This window comes from Aquarana catesbeiana, linkage group LG09 (assembly GCF_042186555.1).
Source record: "Aquarana catesbeiana isolate 2022-GZ linkage group LG09, ASM4218655v1, whole genome shotgun sequence".
NCBI lineage: Eukaryota > Metazoa > Chordata > Amphibia > Anura > Ranidae > Aquarana > Aquarana catesbeiana.
The window spans coordinates 315,781,164-315,807,966 of record NC_133332.1 but is presented as its reverse complement, the minus strand read 5'-3'; the positions used below and the strand labels follow the sequence as shown (position 1 = coordinate 315,807,966).

At 42.7% G+C, this 26,803-nt stretch overlaps 1 protein-coding gene across 9 annotated transcripts in view; it reads right to left on the bottom strand.

Annotated features, from left to right (window-relative positions):
* Positions 1-26,803, bottom strand: part of STRBP (spermatid perinuclear RNA binding protein) — a 210,798-nt gene that overhangs the window by 110,516 nt on the left and 73,479 nt on the right. For all 9 annotated transcript variants that reach the window (XM_073600708.1, XM_073600705.1, XM_073600700.1 and 6 more), the window contains exons 3-4: positions 18,390-18,562; positions 2,046-2,266 (exon numbers count right to left, since the gene is read on the bottom strand). In XM_073600708.1, coding sequence (XP_073456809.1) covers positions 2,046-2,266; positions 18,390-18,407 — 239 coding nt within the window. In that variant the 5' untranslated portion in view covers positions 18,408-18,562. The remainder of the gene's footprint in view (positions 1-2,045; positions 2,267-18,389; positions 18,563-26,803) is intronic.

Genomic DNA, 26,803 nt, shown 5'->3' with positions numbered 1-26,803 from the left:
CGGATCGGCCTTGTTTTTCCAGCACAGATGCTTGCTTGGATTGAGATCTGGAGAATTAAGAGGCCAAAAGTCAACACCCCCCAACTTGTTGCATTTCTCAAACCATTTTTGCAGTGTGGCCGGGCGCATTATCCCACTGAAAGAGGGCACTGTCATCAGCGAATTTCATTTCCATGAGGGGGTGTACTTGGTCACCAACAATGTTTAGGTAGGTGGTACTTGTCAAGTAACATCCACATAAATGGCAGGAGTCAAACTTTCCCTGCAAAGCATCACACTGATTTCGTCGGCTTGTCTTCTTCCCTATACTGCATCATGGTGCCATCTACTCCCCAGGTAAGTGGCGCACATACACCCGGCCACCCACATGATGTAATATAAAACGTGCCTCCTCAGACCAGGACACCACCTTCAATTGCTCCATGCTCCAGTTCAGATGCTCATGGTTGTGTGCTTTTTACCAGCACAACAGCTGCTTGACTGGATTAAGATCTGGAGAATTTGGAAGCCAAGTCAACACCTCAAACTTTTCGTGTTCCTCAAACAATTCTTGAATTCAGACCAGGCCACCCTCTTCCATTGCTCTGTGCTCCCGTTCTGATGCTCATGGGCCCATTGTTGGTGCTTTTTACCAGCACAACAGCTCCTCGACTGGATTGAGATCTGGGGAATTTGGAAGCCAAGTCAACACCTCGAACTTGTCGTGTTCCTCAAACCATTCTTGAATTCATCAGACCAGGCCACCTTCTTCCATTGCTCCATGGTCCAGTTCTAATGCTCAAGTGCCCATTGTAGGCACTTTTTTCCAGCACATCTCACAGATGCTCAACTGAATTGAGATCTGGAGAATTTACAAGCCAAGTCAACACCTCAAACTTTCTTGAATTTCATCAGAGCAGGCCACCTTCTTCCATTGCATCGTGCTCCAGTTCTGAGGCTCACATGCCCATTGTAGGCACTTTTTTTCCAGCAAATCTCACAGATGCTCGACTGAATTGAGAACTGTAGAATTTGGAAAGCAAGTCAACACCTCAAACTTGTTGTTGTGTTCAAACTATTCTTGAATTCATCAGACCAGATCTCTTTCTTCCATTGCTCTGTGGTCCAGTTCTGATGCCCACATAACCATTGTAAGCACTTTTTTCCCCAGCACATCTCACAGATGCTCAACTGAACTGAGATCTGGAGAATTTACAAGCCAAGTCAACACCACAAACTTTCATGAATTCCATCAGAGCAGGCCACCTTCTTCCATTGCTCCGTTCTTCAGTTCTGAGGCTCACGTGCCCATTGTAGGCACTTTTTTTCCAGCATATCTCACAGATGCTCGACTGAATTGAGACCTGGAGAATTTGGAAGCCAAGTCAACCCCTCGAACTTGTCGTTGTGTTCCTCAAACTATTCTTGAATTCATCAGACCAGATTTCTTTCTTCCATTGCTCCGTGGTCCAGTTCTGATGCTCACGTAACCATTGTAGGAACTTTTTTCCCAGCACATCTCACAGATGCTCGACTGAATTGAGACCTGGAGAATTTACAAGCCAAGTCAACACCTCAAACTCGTGTTCCTCAAACTTTCTTGAATTCATCAGAGCAGGCCACCTTCTTCCAGTGCTCTGTGGTCCAGTTCTGATACTCACTTGCCCATTGTAGGCACTTTTGGCTGTGGGACACAGGTTAGCATGGGCACCTTGACCGGTCTGCAACTACACAGCCCCATACACAACAAAAACGGTGATGACCATGTTTTCTGCTTTCAACCCATGCATCCCAAGAGTCTTCATGGGAGGAGGGGCTTTCTCAGCTGAGCACACCCTCTTGCCTGAGCTAAGGGCAGATGGATTCCAAAAAGCACCAGAATATTACAGTAGCAGGTATGGAGGGAATGGACGTAAGAGGATTTAACCTAAAGAGGAATCAGCACAAGGGACACATCCTACTGATTGTAAGTTATGTCCCCTTTGCTGATTTTTCTGCTTTTTTAATTTTTTTTTTATCTTGGCTGCAGGTTTTAAAAATCAGCCACCATCAATCCTAACTCTTACTTGGAGGTATTTTCTTCAGTGTCTTCTTGTTTTTCTTGCTGGTCGTTTTCCACGGTCTCACTTTTACTGTGTTCATCCATCCAATCAGAGACCTGCTTTAGGGCACATTCCACTGTGGACACCATGTTCTGGACAGCCTCCAGCTCCTCCGGAGATGGGTATATGGTGGAGTGTTTTGCCATGACATGGCGGTCATCATTAGCAAATGACCGGATGGATCTCTGGAAGAAAAGGAGAAAATAGGACCGTTAATTGAGATTTACGTTTCCTGTGTAGTCGGTCAATTGAAAATAAAAGTATTTATACAGTTTTTTTCACATTATACAGAAAAAAAAAAAAAAAAGTGTCCAAACTCAATCATCTGCTCATTTTTCTATATCCTCACTTTTTATCACTTTCCACTGATTACCGTTCAAACGTCCCCAGACAACTATAGATCAGGGCAGGGCTAGACAACCCTCGGCACTACAAGCCCCATGAGACACTGAATGGGATTTGCACCGATCGTTCCCAGCCATGTTCTGGTGAATACAAATTTTTACTGTTTACGGCTAAGACGAAGGACAAGGGTCGAAACGCGTAAGCCTTTGTATTTATTTTACTGTACCCGCATTAATAAATCTTATTTGGATGAACGGGTTTCGATTCCCCGTATTATGTTGTGTTTGGGTGTAAGGAAGACACTGCAAGCCAGTGCACCGGTTACTCATCTTGAAAAATATGTCCGGGGCGTGGCCGTTTTACCTACAAAAACGATTACGCGTCATTCCTGTCTACTGCTTCATTCCTCAGCTATCAGCACGAGTCACGTCTGACAAGTTTTCCTGACACAAAAGAGACATAAGGTGACAGGGGAGAGGCCCTCAGCACACAGCCTGTGATTGACAGCCTCAGTTCTGTTTTTCCAGGACATCTCCTATGTCGGTGATGGGGAACCTTGGCAGCCCAGATGTTTTGGGACTACATTTTCCCATGATGCCCATTGCACTTTGCAATGTAGATGAGCATCATGGGAAATGTAGTTCCAAAACATCTGGGGGTGCCAAGGTTCCCCATCACTGCCCTATGTTGATAAACATACCTTTCAAGTATTGGGGTATTTCCCATATGTGTTACCCATAACTGGTGTGAAGGGGGATCAGATGACTTCCAGAGCAGAAGAATCATCTTCCGAGCCTGGAAGAGGGTCAACCACTTTGGGACCACCCACCGTCGTTATACGTCGGTACTTTGAAGAGGGATATCGTTGTTATGGCAGCAGCTAGCTGCCATAACCCCGGTATCCTCTTCTTCAGTGAGCGGTCCGGTTTCAGATAAAAGTGGTCTCTGCGGCGGATTCGCTGCAAGATCACTTTTATCGGCGGTGGGAGAGGGGGCAGGGCCCTCCCTCCGCTGCTTACCGGAGACGTCAGCAGAGGCGATCGGATCTTCACCCTTGCTGGGCATGGAGACGAGTGAGGGGGAAGATGGTCCCCCACTCGCCTCCATAACAAAGCAGGGCGGAAGCGACGTCAAAACGTCACTTCCACCCATAGCTTCTAAAAGGGCCATTTTTTTAAATTATTTTTTTAAATTACAATTTTTTTTATTATTGCATTTTAGTGTAAATATGAGATGTGAGGTCTTTTTGAATCCAGATCTCATATTAAAGAGGTCCTGTCATGCTTTTTTTTCTATTACAAGGGATGTTTACATTCCTTGTAATAGGAATAAAAGTGACACAATTTTTATTTTTTTTTTTAAAACCGTGTCAAAATAAAAAATAAAAGGCAAAATAAATAAGAATTTTTTTTTTTTTTTTAAACGCTCCCCGTCCCAACGAGCTCGCGTGCAGAAGCGAACGCATACGTGAGAAGCGCCCGCATATAAAAACGGCGTTCAAACCACACGCGTGAGGTATTGCCGCGATCGGTAGAGCGAGAGCAATAATTCTAGCCCTAGACCTCCTCTGTAGCTCAAAACATGCAACCTGTACAATTTTTTTTAAACGTCGCCTATGGAGATTTTTAAGGGTTAAAGTTTGTCGCCATTCCACGAGCGGGCACAATTTTGAATCGTGACATGTTGGGTATCAATTTTCTCAGCGTAACATCATCTTTTACAATATAAAAAAAAATTGGGATAACTTCACTGATGTCTCATTTTTTAATTAAAAAAAAGTGTATTTTTTTTTCAAAAAAAGTGCGCTTGTAAGACCGCTGCGCAAATACGGTGTGACAGAAAGTATTGCAACGACCGCCATTTTATTCTCAAGGGTGTTGGAAAAAATGTATAAATGTATAATGTTTGGGGGTTCTAAGTAATTTTCTAGCAAAAAAAAAAAAAAAACTGTTTTGAACTTGTAAACAACAAATCTCAGAAAGAAGCTCTGTCCTTAAGTGGTTAAATGCTACCCATGTGGGTTCCTCTTGGATAATGTGTTTACACCTCCTTTAAAGTGGATCCTCATCCTCTAAACAAAGTTCCCTCCTCTCCACCCCTCCACTACATTTTAGTTTTGTTTTTTTTACTGTAAAGAGAACGGATAAAGCAGATGACGCTACAGGAAGTCTCCATGTGGTTAACGTATTAGAGGCTGCAGATTATCTGAAGTTATAGAATGTGTTGACAATAGAGCCCCGGTAGCATTTTTCAGCAGGTTATTTGTACAAATGAAGATTTATAGCTGAAGGCTTTCAAAAGAATAGAGAAAATTAGACGTGTAGATATAAATATACTATAACTGCCGTCTTTTAAAAAAAAAAAAAAAAAAAATCAGGTACTTACCAGAGCCTGGGGTCCAACACGGTCTTCCCGAAGCCGGTTCTTCTTACCAGGTTGCTGGTGCCACCACCTTAAATACAGGGGCTGGCTGCAGCTTCCCGAGGAACCACAGCTGGTTTTCCCAGTGCTCGGTTAATGGTCCTCCAGCCTCCTGGGACATGTGACATGTCCCAGGAGGTTGCGGGAGGGGGCAGGACAATGCCTTGCCTAGCCAAGGATTGTGAAAGTGGGAGCAGGTACCAATAAAAAAAAAAAAAAAAATCAGTACCCCTCACCCCCAACCACTGCACAAAAACAGGCTTTAGGAAGGAAGCGAACAAGAGGGACTTAACTTGAAGTTCCACTTTAAAGTATGTTTAGATATTAAAAACAAGGAGCACATGGTGTCCAGAGAATTGCAACTACTAAAATATGGTTCTTAGATGTTTATTAAAAAGTGGCAACATGTATATCAAGCCAACGCATTTCGGGGGGGGGGGGGGAGAGACTCCCCCCTTCATTCAGGGCTGTTGCTGCGTACTATTTGGTGGGAACAATTCCCATGATTGGTTATGTTGGGTCAAGGTTTCCGAGACCTGGATGGCAGGATTCCGGCTTCAGTTGCATTAGGCAGCCTATAGTACGCCTATAGAATGATAGCCAGATTCTAACTTCAGTTTGTTCAATTAAGCTTTGAGAAAAAAAAAGAAAAGAAAACTGGAAGCCGATTGGTTTCTCTGCAAAGTTGCACCAGATTATGCACTCTCCAGTTTTAGTAAATAACCCCGTGTGTGGGAGACGGACAACTTGACCACATGCCGAACCTCTCCACAAGATTAAAACAGGTCACCTGAAAGTGGTACTTGAAAATTGTGTAGATCAGTGTTCGTCAACCTAGGAGCTAAAGGGGGCCTCAAATGCGGCCCCTGACATCACCAAAAGGGCCACACATAATGTTCATGGTATGTAATGCTTGAGAGCACTGTCAGAGACTGCAGACCTAATAGAGGAAATGAGGGTCAGAGAGTGAGGACAGGATACATTTTTGGTGGGGAGATGCTGCAGAAGACAACACCAAACTGGGAACATGTTACATGAGGCTAGCAGAGGTCAATGCTACTACCCCAATCAATGTTCCCTCAACAGACTGCTGAGGTCCAAGAGCCACACATCACATACCAAAGGGCTGGATGTGGCCCTCAGGCTACGGGTTGGGCACCAGGGGTATAGACTAAGAAAAAAAATAAAAATTAAAATTAAAAAGACTCCAAGAAGAGCTGGAATCTCTTCAAAGAGCAAACAAAATGGAAAACTCTTCTCATGCCGGAATTCACAGAGGATCTACAAGGCACTATAAATCATCAGACACATGGGGGAAGATTTACTAAAACAGGAGCATCAAGAATCTGCTGCAGTTGTGCATAGTAACCAATCAGCTTCTAACTTCAATTAAGCTTTGGCAATAAAAGCCGGAACCTGAAGCCGGAAGTAAATAACTCTCATGGGATCCTGAATTTTGAACAGCTGGAAGAAAGCCCAAAAAAGGTATAAAATTGTGAAGATGTAATTCTTTTGCACCAAGGAAAGCTCTTTTGGCTCGAGTAAAAAGCCACAGGCCTTACATTTCGAGGAACTACGATAAACACAGTAAGAGAAGAGCTATTTGTCTACATATTCTACAATCTAAGATTTTCCTTTATCACCAGGGATTTCCCCATCAGCTTGGTATTCATTAACCAAAATCACCAACACTAGCACAGTTTACAGACACATTAGGTTCTTGACTTCCTGGAAGGACTTTGATTTTTACAACGAACCTAAAATGGCTCTAAGGCCGGCCCACAGGTGGTTCGATCCTCGGACAGTTCCTGCTGAATTTGAACCATGCCGGATTTTGCAGTGGCTAGTATAGACACTAGCATTCATCAATATCTTCTCCCAACAGGGACAGCTTCCCCACCAGGAGAATACAATGGCTTGGTGGGAAGGATTCCCCCATCAACACTGTGGTTATTTATTTATTTAATAAAATGCTTAACCTACGCAGTCTTACTCGAAGGCCTCGATGCGCAAAACAAAAGGACATTGACATTAAAAGACCTTAAGAGAACCAGCAAACAAGCATGGCAACATACAATATAAAAAGCCAGGGAGTCTGTCCGTCACACCCCAATTAAAATTAGGTGACCCCAAAAGCTTGTACAAAAAGTACGGTTTTCAATTTCTTTCGGAATCTCAAAAAGTCATTCTCAATTCTCAGTTTCAGAGGCAAGGAGTTTCAAAATTCAGCTCCTTGTACTTCACTCATTCTCCCTCCGCATGTTTTCTTTTTAAATTTTGGAATCTTCAGTATGGCCAGGTTCGCCGATCTCAAGGATCGGGTAGGCACATACTTGACAAATTTTTCCTTCAGATACTCTGGGCCACGTCCGTGCAATGCCTTATGGACAAGGCAGGAAAGAAATCTTCTCCGTCAACGTGCTACTTAAGAGTCCCAAAGCCCAACATCTACCCAACTGTCTCCCAAGTCCTTTACACTTCTGAACCTTCCAATCTATAGGATGTGGACACCTTCAAGGTTGTAGGTTTCATCTTGGTGTTCAATGCATTTTTTTCTGCTGGACATTTTTTTTTTTCTTCGAGATCTTCAGTGACTTCCTGTTCTTCCAGGTTTTATTGACAGGTTGAATTCAACCTGACCAAACAGCAATTCATAAATGAAGGATTCAAAAGAAAAAACTGCCTTTAGGGGACTAATATGAATTCTGAAACCATGTTACCCGGCAGGGGGAATTTGAGCTGGCCTATTTGTTCCCTTTCCTAGCAGTGAGAATCATCTTATCTCCATGCAAATCTCATTCAGTTAATATACCAATACATTGTCTGGAGGTACAGATTTACTCCTCATGGCTATGGCTGTAGTCATTAAACTTTGTGATACCCCAGGCACATATAGACTTTAATGCGACACTAAACTCTGGTGTAAAAAGAAAAAAATCTGTTCAAGTATGTATTCTTGCTATTCTCTCTAAATGGAAACTATTGACTCGTTTCCACTGAGCGGATCGGTTCGGGTCGGTACAGTTTGAATGGCCTAGAATGGTCCGGTCTATTCTGGTGAGCGTTTCCACTGCAAGTGGGACCACAAGGGGCCATACAGGGTTTAGAAAAAATGCCTCAGCATAGCACAGCAGAGGGTTTTCTGTCAGCCAATCAGTGGAAAGCATCGTAGCTCCGCCCTAACTGAACAGTTTCATTTTCTATGGCCCCACATCTGAAGCAGGACCCTGAATGGAGCGGTACGGTTCGGTTGTATGGGCCGCTTACATAATGGAAACACCCAAAATAGCGTACCGTACTGAACCGATCCGCTCAGCGGAAACGAGGCATATCCGAACCCGCTACGGTCTCTCAATGGGGATCCATTATCAATTCAGGCTTACCATTATATAAGCTCATGTACATGGGGCGGAAGTGCCCCCAAAAATAAAATTGGGTGGAGGCTAAAAACGTAACGCTCTAACACCCCAACATTGCATTCCATGTTCTTTTCTTGATGCAATGATGTACAAAATAAGGTCCATTGGCATGGACCATAGGGTGAGTACATGGATTGAAAACTGGCTACAAGGGCGAGTTCAGAGGGTGGTGATAAATGGGGAGTACTCGGAATGATCAGAGGTGGGAGGAATAGTGCCCCTTCATTGGTAACAGTGGGAGAAACAGTACCCCATCATTGGTAACAGTGGGAGAAACAGTACCCCATCATTGGTGTCAGTGGGAGGGATAGTGCCCCATCATTGATATCAGTGGGAGGGATAGTGCCCCATCATTGGTATCAGTGGGAGGAATAGTGCCCCATCATTGGTGTCAGTGGGAGGAATAGTGCCCCATCATTGGTGTCAGTGGGAGGGATAGTGCCCCATCATTGGTGTCAGTGGGAGGGATAGTGCCCCATCATTGGTGTCAGTGGGAGGGATAGTGCCCCATCATAAGTATCGGTGGGAGGAATAATGTCCCATCATTGGTATCAGTGGGAGGAACAGTGCCCCACTGTCGGTGTCAGTGTCAGGAACTATGCCCCACTGTTGCCGATGGTGGGGGGCAGGAATAATGCCTCAAGGGCCAAATAAAAGCATGCAAAGGGCTGCATCTGACCCCTGGGCTGCAGTTTGGAGACCACTGCTCTATAGCATTGATTCTAATCAAAGTCCAATGGGAAGATGAACTGTCCAGGACCCTCTTCTTTATGGACCTTTACCAGTAGCTGAGACATGCTGGTGACTGGGTCGTATGATGAGCCAGGCCATTTCTATTGCCCAAGTTCTTTCAGGCATAGGATACCAAAACGCTCCGATCTGTGCTATGCTGATTGATTGCTATTAGTACACATGACTGGTGGATCCACTGCATTCCCTCTGTACATCCTTGTTCTCTTCATGAAATGTAAACTGAGGAAGTGGAAAATTAAAAGTTGATTAAAAAAAAATGTAAGATTGTGTATTAATAAGATTCAATGCATGTATTAAACCGAATGTCATTTGCTTAAGCAACCGGTAATGAAAAGCCGACGCACTGAGGTTGGAGTCACCATGGGTGAGCAACTCAAGGAATGTTCAATGAGCCTTTACTTCAATTAATTATTAATGATAAAACTGAGGTGGCCGGTTACTCATTAGCTTCTCCTCTTCTCCTTATAGTTGCACGATTCTACTTTTTATTTTTTGGTGTATCACTTTGAATGTCGGGATGATACCATCGTCGTTATTTAGGCAGCTTCTTTTTAAAAAACCTTTGCTTATTGACTGGAGCCACCTGGTTTCCTCTGATGGATGATTTATCTCTCACAGTCTGTAGATATGATCTGTACTCTTGTGTTCGAGTATTAGCCGCACTTTGTATAATCACGCCTAACTCCACTCCTTGGGATACTGGTCACAAAAGCTTCTATCTAAATATATTTCTCAATAGTCACAGAGGAGATCGATCCAGTAACTCAGGAGGCAAGCGGCTCCACAAGAAAAAACAGCTACACCAGCAAGGAAAAGGTCATCTAGACCAGGCCTGGTGAAGAAAGTCACCACACGGTTGAAGAAACATGTCGCGGCTACTGGCATTTCCCGTTTAGGTACATACTTTGGGATATACCAGTGATGGCGAACCTTGGCACTCCAGATGTTTTTGGAACTACATTTCCCATGATGCTCAACTACACTGCAGAGTGCGTGAGCATCGTGGGAAATGTAGTTCCAAAACATCTGGGGTGCCAAGGTTTGCCATCAATGGGATATACTCTTTGGATTCTCTCTTTCTCAAACATGCTTTTCCATACTGGACGTTTTGCTACCACGAGTGAACAAGTCTGGACATGGCCTTTACTTTTGGATGGGGTGAAATATAACCAACTGTCTATGTGGCCAAAGAGGCAAAAAACACAAAACCTAACCTCATCCCGGATCATTCCCCCAAGCACAACCATCTATAGAGAGAGGGGAAAGGGGGCATTAGCCATCCAGAGGTACCAGCAGAGCTACCAAGGGCATTTACCGCTCCCGTTGTAGGACCCTACTTATACAAGAAGGCGCAATCTTAACCCATCACGGAGAGCTGCACCCAGAAGGCCTTCAGGGACTCGATTTCCTCCAATACTAATAATAACAAGCTGAATGTTGCCTATTAACATACCCTTTGGGAAGATTTGCTAACTATATGGGTTAATCATGTATTTACAGCATATCTCCATATGCTGCAAGAGATGAGACCCCATTGTAACAATGAGACCTCGTTGTGAGGTCTGCTACTGAACTGCCTTTAAGTGGACTGTGCTTCTATGTGTGCATTGGTCCGTGATCTATACACGTAGCATGCAGGCGATTTATCCCTCTTGGGTCTTGTGTTGCAAGATCTAAAAGCCAAGTATTCCAGTTGTAGAAACCTATTTTAACTGAACGCCTGGTGGATTCATGATTGATATCTGGCTCGTTTCCACTCGGGAACATGCAATATTCAAGCTACGCTGTGCGCACAGGCTCATTTATTAGGCCATTAGCTCCTTTGAGATTTTTCTCATATTAACATTACAGCAGAATCATTGTATTGCTTTTTTTTTTAATCCTACATTGGTATTCTTTGGGATGCTTGTAGGCAGGTGCAGTGTTATTTCTCCACTGCAGGTGGCACTGTCCGCCGCGGCACTGCAGATGGGGTAGCCGGTCGAGAGGAACCGGTTCGTCCGTGGTTTATTCGGTCACAGGGAAGCAGCTATTCGATTGGATGCTTGACACCCCTGGAGACTTTGGTGGCCATCTTGGGTCAGGCAGAGTCTATTTAAAGGGAAGCTCCACCCAAAAGGGGAAGCTTCGCTCGTTTGCCCCACTGACGCATTTGGCACTTTTTAGGGGGGGGTTTGACAGGTACACACTCTTTCAGGTAAGATCGCCACAGTGGTCTGAGTATTTCTGGCACCTCCTCCTTCCCTCTGCTGCCTTCTGGGACACTTACAGGTAACAGAAGACAGTGGGACCATTCAGAAAGCTTAGCCTGAAGACTTCACTGCCAGTTTCCCTTAATGAAGATGCTGGAGCCTGCACCTGAAGCCGATTAAAAAAAATCAGTTTGAGGTGCTGACATCGCTGGACCCCTGGACAGGTAAGTGGCCTTATATTAAAAAGTCAGCAGCTACAGTACTTGTAGCTGCTGATTTTAAGTTGTTTTTGTCCAGACCAGAGCTCCTTTATGAGACCCTGGCTCCCAGGTTTGGCGCGCATTTTGCGAGGGGCTAGAGTAGGGATGGGTCACCTGTCTGTCAGGGACAGTTCTTAGCATCAGGGAGGAGTAAGGAAAGTGCAGAGACACCCTGTCCTTCCTGGAAGCCTCCCCAGTTTGGGTACAGACTGGCCAGGCCATAGTAAGACAGACGCTGTTGGCACTTCTGAGTCGCCAATCTGCTGTTGCATCGCTGTTTCAACTTGTGAGTGTTCCCAGTCGGGGTTGCCTCCCAACCAGCCCTATTGTGTATTTGCTGGACTTCTGTTACAATATATTCCAGGGTAGGGCACTTGGACTCACACCATGCTGCACCCACCCACATGCTAATTGGAGAGGAACTTTTTTTTTTTTTGGGCTCAGGGTCTGAGGTTTGGCTACTTTATGGGGAGCATTGGAGGCAGTCATGGTGAGTTCTATTAAACACTGAAAGGAAAAAACGAGAAAGACTCAACCAGTCAGGGTTTCAGCTGCTTCAGATGTCAAGCAAATGTAATGCAAATACTACGGCCTACATACAACACAAACAAGATAAAATTTGGATGGATTTGTATTTCTCTTTCTCGGTGACGCATCAAAATATCTACGGCAAAAAAACTCTGCAAATGTTACCAAGGCAGACAGGATGCATCAACTTGATTTGAAAAAACAAAAAAGAAGCCTAAAAACAATGCTAAGAGAATAAAAAAAATTACAAAAAAGAAAAAAACAGAGCCATTGTATTCTTGATATTGTAGATCGATGTGTAAAAATAAATAGAAATGAGCAGAGGGCGCAACCTTCTAAGTGTAGCAGTTTTATTAAAACATTAAGTTAAAAGCATGTGAGGGCACATGTTATTTAAATATGTGGCATATCATCTCACAAAAAAAAAAGGAATCATCGCTGACCTCATCGATGGAAAACCGCATGCAGAGAGCTCGGGAGGGAGATGGCGAGGCAATACAGTGTACACCGGGAAGTGGTTGTGGGGGTATAGAGACAGGAAGAACCAACGCGGAGTGCATGGCAATGCAGGAAAACAGGCAGTGGTTCCAGAAAGGATGGAGAACGTCAGACATCAAGGTGGGTATGGCCATGTGTTTCAGGGCATACATGCCCCTTTTTCAAGCCTGGAAAGCACGGCAAGCCACCCCTGCTTTTGCCTTCGAATCCCAAAACTCCACCACCATGTTTTCATGGCTCCGAGGGGAAGCAAAAAAATAAATAAATTGAGCTCAGTGTCACACCCCGCTGGTTATGTGTTTCAGGGCATACACGTCTCTTTCTCGAACTCGGGAAGCATGGCAAGCTGCCCCTGGCAGTCCACAGACATTGCTGTTGCCCAAGAAACCCCGAAACTCCACTTTCTTACTGCTCATCAAGTGGGCTACCAAAAAAAAAAAAAAGTTTAGTGTTACTTTAATTACCAGCAAGCAGGGGAAGCCATAGCCTATGCTTGGCTGTGTTAATAAAAAAAAAAGGCTGTTTTTTATTAGACCTGAATTAAAAAAAAAAAAATTAGGTCAGGTAAATATAGAACATTACAAATTATAGAGTTTATAGAGCTCAATAGCTAAAGCTAAAATTGAGAGAGAATGAAGGCAAACAGCTGTGCATGCTCTACAGAAAGCACATAGGCTATGCTTCGCTGCATTACTGAAAAAGCCTGCTTTTATTAAACCTGAATAAATAAAAAAAACATTTAGGTCAGGCAAATATAAAATAATGCAAATTAATATTTTGTAATTTAATATTCAGCCATAGGCTATGCATAGCTACCTTATTGAAAAAAAGGCTGTTTATGGAGCTCAATAGCTAAAGCTAAAATTTTAGAGAGAGCCTGAAGGCAAACCGCTGTGCTCGCACTATTGAAAACACATAAGTCTGTAAATCCTGCGTCATGGGTACATAACTGCATTTAATTTTTTTTTTGCAAAACAAAGATTTTATATATTCGCAGTAAAAAAATGGGAATAAAACATTTTCTGTAACAGACACTTTTTCTTAGTGAAATAACCTGCTGCACAATGGAGACTCTTCTATTCAGAGGCAAAGACTGTTCAAAGCCACTGCAGGCCTTGAAGTCAGCTTTACTATGGCAATACCAGTACAAGTCCGTCCCTACAGTCCGGGCGCACCATTCCAAGGCTGGGAATACAGAAAGACTTGCTGAGTCGCATGATGCAACAATGAAGGTCATGACAAAAAAAGAAATTCTAAAACCCGTCTCTTGCACAAGCGGCCTGCAGTATTAATTTTTAAAAGTCACCTTGAATTTCGAAACTGCTTACTGCTGAGGTACTGATCAGAAAACCGCTCATCTCAAAATCTCCTTTAGCTCTATTAAATAATTCATGCAGTTCAACCTCAGAAAGCTCCGTCCTGCAGTTCCCAGCTCTAGAGACACAAAATATTCCAATCAGAGTTAATATCGCTCGCCTCGGACATACCTCAGGGTGTCGGGTTCTAAAATTAAAATTCTAAAATTAAATTACTTAGCCCCTAAAGCCGTGGGAAATTGAACTCTTATTGGTTTTGTCGTACAAAATGGGCAGATATAGGGAAAATGTGTGTGTGGGTGTCCAGTATGCATCACTCTGGTGCCCAACATGCGACCCATGGACCACATGAGACCTTTTGGCACTTGCTATGTGGCCCAGATAACAACTGTTGACCGCAATCTTCTGTTTTCCTCACTTAAGCACTTTTCTGTGCAGTTCACACCCTTCTTTACATTTTTATAGTGGATCTTGCTGAAATAAATATCAAACGGGTCAACAAGCAATTTTTGAATGGACGTTGATTGGTACTATAGCATGTCCCCAGGCTCCACCAACTCCTATGGCATGTCCCCAGGCTCCACCAACTCCTATGGCATGTCCCCAGGCTCCACCAACTCCTATGGCATGTCCCCAGGCTCCACCAACTCCTATGGCATGTCCCCAGGCTCCACCAACTCCTATGGCATGTCCCCAGGCTCCAACTCCTCCTATGGCATGTCCCCAGGCTCCACCAACTCCTATGGCATGTCCCCAGGCTCCACCAACTCCTATGGCATGTCCCCAGGCTCCAACTCCTATGGCATGTCCCCAGGCTCCACCAACTCCTATGGTATGTCTCCAGCCTCCACCATCTCCTATGGCATGTCCCCAGGCTCCACCAACTCCTATGGCATGTCCCCAGGCTCCAACAACTCCTATGGCATGTCCCCAGGCTCCAACAACTCCTATGGCATGTCCCCAGGCTCCAACAACTCCTATGGCATGTCTCCAGGCTCCAACAACTCCTATGGCATGTCCCCAGGCTCCAAAACTCCTATGGCATGTCCCCAGGCTCCAACAACTCCTATGGCATATACCCAGTCTCCAGCATTTTCTAATGGCATGTCCCTAGTCTTCAGCATTTTCTTATGGCATGTCCCCAGGCTCCAACTCCTCCTATAGCATGCCCCGAGTCTCCAACAACTTCTTTAGCATATTCCCAATCTCCAACAACTACTATAGCATTGTTCCCAGTCTCAAACAACTCTTACAACATGCCTCCAGTCTTCAACAACTCATATGGCATTTCCCCAGTCTCCAACATCTCCTATAGCATGTCCCCAATCTCCAACTCCTCTTACAGCATGTCCCCATTCTTCAGCAAATCATATGGCCTGTCTCCAACAATTCGAATAGCATGTCCTCAGCCTCCATCTCCTCCCATGGCATGTCACCAGTGTCCAACAACTTCTACAGCATGTTCCCAGTCAACAACTCATATGGCTTGTTCCCAGTCTCCAACAATATATATAACAGGTCCTCAGTCTCCAACAATTCCCAAGGCATGTCCCCAGTGTCCACCAACTCTTATAGCATGTCCCCAGGCTCCAACAACTCCTATGGCATGTCCCCAGTCTCCAACAATTCCAAAAGCATGTCCCTAGCCTCCAACTCCTTAGGCATGTCCCCAGTCTCCATCAAATACTATAGCATTTCCTTATTCCCCAACAACTCCTATAACCTATTTAGCCATGCATGGTGGTCTCTGACCATCTCCTGTAGCCAGTAGTTTATGGCCATCACTTTGTGCATGTCTGCAGTCTGACAGTTTTCTGTTGCCATAATGAATATTATGTGCGCCTCTTACCAAGAATATGAATGATAACTAAAACTTTTCTTTCACTCATGGTTAGTGTTTGGCTGAAGCCATTTATTATCAATCAACTGTTTTTACTCTCTTTAAATCATAGTCACAACAAACTACCCAAATTACCCTGATCAAAAGTTTACATACCCCACGTTCTTAATACCGTGTATTGCCTCCATTAACATCAATGACAGCTTGAAGTCTTTTGTGGTATTTGTGGATGAGGCTCTTTATCTTCTCAGATGGTAAGGCTGCCCATTCCTCTTGGCAAAAAGTCCTCCAGTTCCTGTAAATTCTTGGGCTGTCTTGCATGAACGGCACGTTTGAGATCTCCCCAGAGTGGCTCAATGATATTGAGGTCAGGAGACTGAGATGGAAACTCCAGAACCTTCACTTTATTCTGCTGTAGCCAATGACAGCTCGACTTGGCCTTGTGTTTTGGATCATTGTCATGTTGGAATGTCCAAGTACGTCCCATGCGCAGCTTCCTGGCTGATAAATACAAATGTTCCTCCAGTATTATTGGATAACATATTGCATTCATTTTGCCGTCAAAGTTGATCAAATTTCCTGTGTCTTTGTAGCTCATCCATAACCAAAACATCAGCAATCCACCTCCGTACCTTTCATCATAGGCCTTGTTGACTCCTCTCCAAATGTAGCATTTATGGTTGTGGCCAAAAAGCTAAATTTTGGTCTCATCACTCCAAATGACTTTGTGCCGGAAGGTTTGAGGCTTGTCTCTGTGCTGTTCGGTGTATTGTAAGTGGGATACTTTGTGGCATTTGCGTAGTAATGGCTTTCTTCTGGCGACTCGACCATTCAGCCCATCTTTCTTCAAGTGCCTCCTTATTATGCATCTTGAAACAGCCACACCACATGTTTTCAGAGAGTCCTGTATTTCACCTGAAGTTGTTTGTGGTTTTTTCTTTGCATCCCGAACAATTTTCCTGGCAGTTGTGGCTGAAATTTTAGTTGGTCTACCTGACCGTGGTTTGGTTTCAACAGAACTCCTCATTTTCCAATTCTTGATTAGAATTTGAACACTGCTGATTGGCATTCTCAATTCCTTGGATAGCTTTTTATATCCCTTTCCTGTTTTATACAGTTCAACTACCTTTTCCCGCAAGATCCTTTGACAATTCTTTTGCTTTCCCCATGACTCAGAATCCAGAAACGTCAGTGCAGCACTGGATGAAAGATGCAAGGGTCTGTCAGGAGTCCAGAAACTCATTGACCTTTTATACACACACTAATTACATCAAACAGATCACAGGCGAGGATGGTCACCTTTTATAGGCATTCAAACCACTTTTGTCTCAACTTGTGTGCATGTTATCAGGCCAAAATCACCAGGGTATGTAAACTTTTGTTCGGGGTCATTTGGGTAGTTTCTGTTGCAATTATGATGTAAAAAGAGTAAAACACAATTGATTGATAATAAATGGCTTCAGCCAAACACTAACCATGAGTGAAAGAAAAATTTTAGTGTCATCATTCATATTCTCTGAAAAATGGCCAAGAAATTATAAATTCTGCCAGGGTATGTAAACTTATGAGCACAACTGTGTATCCATATCTATCAAAAATGATAATATATATATATCTATAGATATATATATCTATATATATATATATATATATATATATATATATATATATATATATATATATATAGAGAGAGAGAGAGAGAGAGAGAGAGAGAGAGAGAGAGAGAGAGAGAGAGAGAGAGAGAGAGAGTTAGATAGATATATACATATATTTTTTTATCTCTCTATATCTATCTAACTCTATATCTATCTCTCTATATCTATCTATCTCTATATCTATCTATCTATCTATCTCTATATCTATCTATCTATCTAACTCTATATCTATCTATCTATCTAACTCTATATCTATCTATCTCTCTATCTCCAGTATCTCTCTATCTCCAGTATCTCTCTATCTCCAGTATCTCTCTATCTCCAGTATCTCTCTATCTCCAGTATCTCTCTATCTCCAGTATCTCTCTATCTCCAGTATCTATCTCTCTATATCTATCTCTCTATATCTATCTCTCTATATCTATCTCTCTATATCTATCTCTCTATATCTATCGCAATAAAATATAAATATATATATATAAAATACATATATATATATATACACATATATATATATATATATATATATATATATACATACATACATACACACACATTATATATACACACACATTCATACATACATACACATATATACATATATACACAGTAAAATATGCCATAAAGTAAGTTGCCAAAAGAAAAACGATCAATTTAATCAAAAAAGGCACAATTTAAGTTCTACAAACTAAGCTCTGAAATATATATAAAGCAGGCCTATTGTTAATATACGTGTTTAGCATGATCACAGGTATGCATTAACGTGAAATAAAAAAAAAAAAAATGGGGGGGGGGGGGGGGGGCGGTAGGGGGGACTATGCCTCAGTTTTCCAGCACAATCAAACAAATCCTGGCAGGACAAGTATTTTCTGATTTCCCCCGGGGGTCGCACGTCCACATCACAAATCGAACGTTAGCGGTATATCCATTAGCGTTCTGTGAAAGCTCCGATTGTCCGCACACAATTGACGTACAGAGAGCCGCTGAACACTGGCACCTTGTATGAAGTGAGGGCGCTACGTTATAAATAAAATACTTCTGTCTGCACTAGAAAAAAAAAAAAATCTAAATGACCATTTACCATGCTTATGAATGGCATTCAGTGTTGCCTCTCCAACTCCCTCCTGTGTGCAGGTATCCGCAGGAAAGCCTGTGTGTAGCTCAGCCTCCACATATACGTTTCCAGGTCCTCACCAGCATCAGATGTTCATTCAGACAGTTTTTAACACGTTGAGGACAGCATCACATATAACCCTGAAGAGACAGAAAACACTCCGTTAAATGTGATACCGGAGATTATTCAAATATCACTACATCATTATCTATTTGTTTTTACAAAATGTAATGCATCAACTGTGTACATTCATTTTTTGTACATTTTAGATTTTAGAATTGTACCAAAACGCCTATGGAGAACACAGAGAAGATTGTAGATAAATCAGAAGCTGGTCAGGCTCAGCAAACCAGATCCCCCCCCCCCCCCCCCCTCATCCCACCGCCCTCCCCCACCCGTGGCCGCAAAACCTGGACCAGCAGGACACAAATGTCTTTATACACGGGGTAAACTTGTTTCTAAAACGTGTCCTCATTTGTCCTCCTTGTCGGTGTACATATTTTTTTTATTTTTTATTTTGTTTTATTTATTTTTTTTACACAAATATTTTTTTAACGGATACTGCAGAAGGTGGGCAGCTTAAAGAAGAACTGCGGTCTGCTCACATATTCTGAAATAAAATAACATCTTTGCCATTCTGTGTATATATATATACACATATATACACACACACACACACACACACACATTGCAATTCTGTACTTGCCGAATATGCTGCAGAAATCTCCCTCCACTGAGTCTGGCTGCAGCCATTTTAACTGTGGGCAGCTGAAGCTTCTGACTGTTCACTTCCTGGATTTACACAGAGGCACACCTCCAGCTCTGCTGCTCTCATGGGCCCTCTTATGACTCACCCCCCCCCCCCCTTCCTGGCAAACTCTCACCAGAGAGAGAGAGAGAGAGAGAGCTGTGTGTGATGTCATAAGCCTAGACCAGTGATGGCGAACCTTGGCACTACTGGAAATTTTGGAACTACATTTCCCATGATGCTCAGGAACTCTGCATTGTAGTGGAGCATCATGGGAAATGTAGTTCCAAAACATCTGAGGGGTGCCAAGGTTCGCCATCACTGGACTAGGCCAATGACCAGACAAGAAACAGGAAGTGGGCTGTATAAGGGATTTACTGGCAGGAAAAAAAAAAAAAATGTTGTACTATCCAAAGTAAAAACAACAAGGGCAGAAGATTCCATAGATGGAAAGATGAAAAAACGACTGAAATTTTTAAGACAGAAATGTTGGCTTAGTGAACAGTCTATCAGTCTATCCATGTACAGTATAGTTTGCACTCAATATTAGGCCACGAAACGCGTCAAGTCTATTGATGTCATGTTCCCAAGACATAGCTTGACTTCAACTGTGATTCATTGTATCTTATAACCCATTTGTATCTATTACTCAAGAAGCTTTTATACTATATATATTATAGTATCTCATGGAAGTATTGTATTACTTCCATGGGATACTATGCAATTTTAGATGCATATTTACACATACATGCATCTAAAATTGCATAGTATCCCATGGAAGTAATACAATACTTCCATGAGATACTATAATATATAGTATAAAAGCTTCTTGAGTAATGGATATATATATATATAGATATATATCTATATATATCTATATATATATATAGATATATATAGATATATATAGATATATATCTATATATATATAGATATATATAGTCTTCTTTTCTGTATGCCATTGTCTTGTACATAGATAAAAATATGTTCAACCATGTATCATTTGTTTATGAGGTATGCTTTGTTTATATGCCAATTAAACAATTTTATAATTTCTCCTACCAACGTGTCTTGTGCCTCACTCAAAGTCCCAAAAAAACACTTTCTTATTAAACCAGGTATTGGTAGTTTTGGCAGTGTGGGAGGTGCCAAGTCCTGCTGGAAAATGAAATCAGCATCTCCATAAAGCTGGTCAGCAGAGGGAAGCATGAAATGCTCTAGAATTTCCTGGTAGAGGGCCGCGCTGACTTTGGACTTGATAAAACACAGGAGGACCAACACCAGTAGATGACATGGCTCCCCAAATCATCACCGACTGTAGAAAATTTTGCATTTCATTTGGAAATCGAGGTCTCAGAGTCTGGAGGAAGAGAATCCAACAGAATCCAAGCTGCATGAGGTCCAGTGTGAAGTTTCCACAGTCGGTGATGATTTGGGGAACCATGTCATCTGCTGGTGTTGGTCCACTGTGTGTCATCAAGCCCAAAGTCAGAGCAGCCCTCTGGTCGTGAAATGCCGCGTACACACGACCGGACTTTACGGCATACCTGGTCCGACGTACCGGAGTGCGTCGGACAATTCGATCGTGTGTGAGCTCCAGCGGACTTTTTTTCCTCAAAAGTTTGACGGACCTAGAAATGAAACCTGTTTCAAATCTGTCCAACGGACTCGAGTCCGGTGGAAAAGTCCGCTCATCTGTATGCTAGTCCGACGGACAAAAACCGACGCTAGGGCAGCTATTGGCTACTGGCTATCAACTTCCTTGTTTTAGTCCGGTCGTACGTCATCACGTACGAATCAGTCGGACTTTGGTTGATCGTGTGTAGGCAAGTCAGTTCATTCAGGAAAGTCCAACATAAAGTCAGTCGAAAAGTCCGCCGGACAAAGTCTGCCGTAAAGTCCGCTCGTGTGTACGCGACAAAAGGATTAAAGTTGGTCAGAGCTGGAAACAGTTCTACGAAAGACCAATTACTTACAAGACTCACTCCACATCTAGTTTGATGTTGTGTCACCACTAAGAGTTTCTAAAGAAGACTTTAAATGGGAATCTCAGACTAAAGCCTTTGGCAAAATGAAACGGCTCAAGGCTGATGCCGGAGGATTAGCATTATAGGCTAGGTCAATGGAAGTGACAATGCAGGCTGATGCCTCCAAACAAGGTCTTTGTGTTGCTGCAAGAAGAGATCCAATATTTTATGACTTGAAATTACTGACAAAGAGAAGATATGCCCATATAAAAAAGGAAATGCGGGTCATTGCATTCAGATATGAACATTTTTTATTGGTGGATAGATAGTGGTGATAAGCAACAGATCGGAAACCCTTGAAAATAACAATGAAGTGCCTTACATTCACTCCAGGTAGAGGTACGAAGGACAATGCGATGACAAAATAAAAAATATGACATCGTACTGACCTACAAGCCTGGTGATGGGATTCCAGTTGCTAATACACCTGAAGACAATGACAAGCATTTGACATTTAAGTGCATTTAATTATGTTCAGCTTCCAGATTTCAGTCAAGGATATTAGACAATGGAAAGATCACACCGCTACTAACCCTTGAAATGTTAGCATCCTCCAAGGTAATACTTTATAGCTGGAAAGAGTAAAAAGGTTCAAGACCTCTGATAACAAAGAAGAGTTTTGAAACCTTCAGAAAGCTAGTTACTAATGATGGATGGATCTACTTGGGAACAATCAGCCTGCCCATAGATGGATCGAATCTTGGTCGGTCCATGCTGACCCAGACAAGATTCGATCAAACTATGGCTGGTTTACGCATGATCTGATCAGCAGAAGCAAGGGGCTGGTTGTTTCTTCATCCATGGAGAAATGGATTGGCAAAACAAAATCCACAGAGGGCACATGGGAATTGAGGAATATAAACAGAGCCTGGTCTATATACCAGAAGCCAGGAATGAGATCAGACTGAAAAAACAGTAAAGTAAAATAACCTCTAATCTTCTGTTGGAGAACATGTACATATTAGTTTACCTTTTTTTTCAGTCTGATCTCATTGTTTGGACGATGGGATCAGGAATGAGATCAGACTGAAAAAACGTTAAAGTAAAAGTAGTTATATTCTCCAACAAAAGAGAAGAGTTTTGGTGCCTTCAGAAAACTAGTTATCAGGGATGATGGGATCAGCAGAAACAAGAGGAAACACAGGAGTTGAAGAACCCAAACTGAACCAAGTCTATATCCCAATGGCCAGGAATGAGATCAGACTAAAGAAATAGCAGAGTAAAATGTTAATGTCTTCCAACAGTAGAGTAACGTTTAAGAACTTTCAAAAAGCTAGTTTGTAGGGCTGATCAGATCAGAAATAGGAAACATGGAAGTTGAGGAACCTAAACAGAACCATGTCTATATCCCAGAGGCTGGGAATGATTATGAGATTGAAGAAATGGTAGAGCAAAAAACGTTCTGCAGAGCAGAGTTTTGGAACTTTCAGAAAGCTAGTTATTATGGATGATCAGATCAGCAGAAACAAAAGTAAAATGTGGAGGTTGAGGTACCTAAACAGAACTATTTCTATATCCCTATAGCTGGGAATGAGAAAAGATTTGGGAAATGGTGGAGCAAAAACCTTCATGTCCTCCAACAGCAGAGCAGAGTTCTGGAACTTTCAGAAAGCTAGTTATTATGCATGATCTGATCAGCAGAAGCAAGAGGCTGGTTGTTTCTAAAGCCAAACACAAAATCCACAGAGGGCACATGGGAATTGAGGAATATAAACAGTGCCTGGTCTATATACCAACAGCCAGGAATGAGATCAGACTAAAGAAACTAACGTAAAAGTGGTTATATTCTCCAACACAAGAGAAGGATTTTGGAGCTTTCAGAAAACTAGTTATTTTGGATGATGGGATCAGCAGAAACAAGAGGAAACATAATGCTGCGTACACACGAGCGGACTTTCCGTCAGATTAGACTCTGACGGTCTTTCCGACGGAGTTCCGCCGAAACGGACTTGCCTACACACGATCACACCAAAGTTCGATCGTTTGGAACGCGATGACGTACGACGGGGCTAGAAAAGGAAGTTCAATAGTCAGAAGCTAATAGCTGCCCTTGCGTCATTTTTGGTCCGTCGGACTAGCACACAGACGAACAGTTTTCTCGATAGGAATTGAGTCCGTCGGAAAGATTTGAAACACGTTTTATTTCTAGGTCCGTCAGAATTTTTGAAAGGAAAGGTCCGATGAAGCCCACACATGATCGGAATGTCCGACGGAATGATTCCGTCGGACCTTTTCTGCCGGAAAGTCTGGTAGTGTGTTCGTGGCATAAGAGTTGAAGAACCTAAACGGAACCAAGTCTATATCCCAATGGCCAGGAATGAGATCAGACCGAGGAAATGGTAGAGTAAAATGTTCATGTCTTCCAACAGTAGAGCAGAGTCCTGGACCTTTCAAAAGGCTAGCTATTAGGGATGATCAGATCAGTAAAAGGAAACATGGAAGTTGAGGAACCTAAAACAGAATCATGTCTATATCCCAATGGCTGGGAAAACATTTTAGGTCCTCCCCAACAGCAGAGAATAGTTTTGGAACTTTCAGAAAGTTAGTTGTTATAAATGGTCAGTGTAACGATATCACGTACTGGACACATGAAAAGCTGTAGCTAGTGGCCATGTTGTTTGAGAACCTTAGGGCAGCCATGACACCTTGGCTAACAGTTTAACATTGCAGTAGAAATCTGAACTCCCTTATTTCCAGGAATTCATAGGTTTATACTTCAAAAGAGCTGTTGTTATCTCAACATAGAGAAAGCAGGACCAGGCTAGGTCTGAAAAAACATCTAATGTGGGCCTGGCACGCTGTCCAGGCCTATCGTAAAACTGTCACCTTCTCAATCGAGAGAACCAACAGATACCGGTCGTGAATACCTTAATGCAAAATAAAGCTTGAACAGCTGGGATAGTTCTGAAATTTCAGCACGTTTCAGAACTTCCAAATTAATAATAGCACAGTCATAATATGGACATATTTAGTTTCCTCAGATAATCTGTAACAGTAACATTTCAAGTCCACACACCCCTATGTCAGATCATATAGGAAACCACTGGTACCCCTTATTCCTCTTAGGTAAACTAGACATTGGAGACCCAGCATGTTCATATCTATTTTGAAGGAAATCTCACGCTGAACAATAATATGGATATTTGCAGTCTGTAAACACTATAGATGTGGAGATATTAATATGTATCACAAAGTGTACCTGGGACATGGTCATGAGTGTAGACACCTCCCAGCAACCAACCCCTAAACAAGATGACCAGACGATTGGTCAATGGTCGCTGTCAACACCCCTTTTATCTGACAGATAAGAGGAGATGCCAAGACAATGGTCAGTTCTTCTTTTAGCATCCAAGAGGGAACATCTGACAAGTTTGAGAACCGATTACCCAGCTCATCGATCGAACTCTGATCAACCCTTGGACATTAATTGCAAGTATTCTTCTTCCCCAATTCTACCTTATTTCTTTGTGGCTGTATATTGTCTTTATGTTTTTGAAACATCTTTTTTCTGTAAATATTTTATTTGCACAGCTTTGACCTTTTCATAATAAACCCTAAGGCCCCTTTGTCGCGGTCGGACCATTAAGGTCCGCCTATCATTTTTGACGGCGGACCTGAACGGGCGCTCCTAGCTAGTCTATGGAGCGACGGATGTCAGCGGTGACATGTCCGCTGACATCCGACCCGGTCCGATCCGCTAAAAGCAGACGGATTCCTCTACGTTCAGATCCGTCGCTGGCGGATCGGATCGGGTGAGATCTGATGAAAACGAACATGCTGTCTGATCGCTCCATAGAAACCAGCGGCACTTGACAAGCCCCTCCCCGCTCAGTGAGCAGAGAGGGACCTGTCATCTGCCGGCTGGGCGGAGATCAACAGAGAGATCTCCCGCTGAGCCGGCAGACCGAGGCGGACCCAATGGAAGCGGATCCGCCTCGTGAGAATGAGGCCTTATGTTGAAAAGTGTTAACCTTGTCTCCAAAGCTCTTAATGCTAGCTATAAACGAATCTGCCTCTTGAAGAGCGCTACTGTTTTAGCGTAAGGCCTCTAAGCAGACCTGTCTGTGGTGGCAGTGTGTTGCAGATGCTTATTCCGAAATCATAATTGGTATTGCTAAATTGATGGAAGCCATGAACTTTCCTAAACAAACGTCAGTGGTGGTAGTTAAAGGGTTAATTGTGTAATTAGCCCGGTGACAATCGCTCTCAGGCTGCTGGCACCTAGATTGTGGTCCCGCAAGCTGGAAAATCTTTGTGCTGGGCGCAGCTGAGAGAGGCATTGTTAGGGAAGTGATAGCATGGTGTGAGGTTGGCCGGCCCTCCATCGCAAGTTAGCGAGGAGGGCAGGAATGGGACACCCGCGTTCGTCACAGTCAGTTGAGCAGAAGCAAAAGGAAACATGGACATTGAAGAACCTAAACAGAACCAGGTCTATCTCCCAATTGCTGAGAATGAGAGGTGATTGAGGAAATGATAGAGCAAAAACGTTTATGTCCTCCAACAGCTGAGCAGAGTTTTGGAGCTTTTAGAATGTTATTACAGATGACCAGATCAGCTGAAGCAAGATGCTGGTGGTTTCTAAATTCATGAAGAATAGACGGCTAAAAACAAATTCCACAGAGAAAGAATAGACGTTGAGGAATGTAAAAAGAACCTGGTAGTCATTCCAATGTCCAGAAACGAGATCAGACTGAGGAAATAGGAGGAGTAAAATATGTTCATGTCTTCCTACATTAGAGCAGTTTTTTTGAACTTTCGGAAAGTTAGTTATTATGGATGATCAGATCAGCAGAAACAAAAAGAAAATGTGGGCTTTGAGGAACCTAAACAAAATCATGTCTATATTCTAATGGATACGAGACGAGATTGAAGAAACAGCAGAGCAGAGTTTTGGAACTTTTAGAAAGCTAATTATTATGCATGATCTTATCAGCAGAAGCAAGAGGCTGGTTGTTTCTAAATCCAGGAGGAACAGATTGATAAAACCAATATGCACAGAGGGCACATGGGAATTGAGGAATATAAACAGAGCCTGGTCTATATCCCAACAGCCAAGAATGAGATCAGACCGAAGAAACTGTAAAGTAAAAATGCTCATATTCTCCAACAGAAGAGAAGGGTTTTGGGACTTTCAGAAAACTAGTGCTTGTGGAAGATCAGATCAGCAGAAACAAGGAGGAAACATAAGAGTTGAAGAACCTAAAACAGAACCAAGTCTATATCCCAATGGCCAGGAATTGAGATCAGACTGATGAAATTATAGAGTAAAATGTTCATGTCTTCCAACAGTAGAGCAGAGTTCTGGACCTTTCAAAAGGCTAGCTATTAGGAATAATCAGATCAGCAAAAGGAAACATGGAAGTTGAGGAACCTAAAACAGAACCAAGTCTATATCCCAATGGCCAGGAATGAGATCAGACTGAGGAAATTAGAGAGTAAAATGTTCATGTCTTCCAACAGTAGAGCAGAGTCTCTGAACTTTCAGAATGTTATTACAGATAATCAGATCAGCAGAAGCAAGATTCTGGTGGTTTCTAAATCCATGAGGAATAGACGGATAAAAACAAAATTTCCACAGCTAAAGCATAGGTGGTGAGGAATATAAA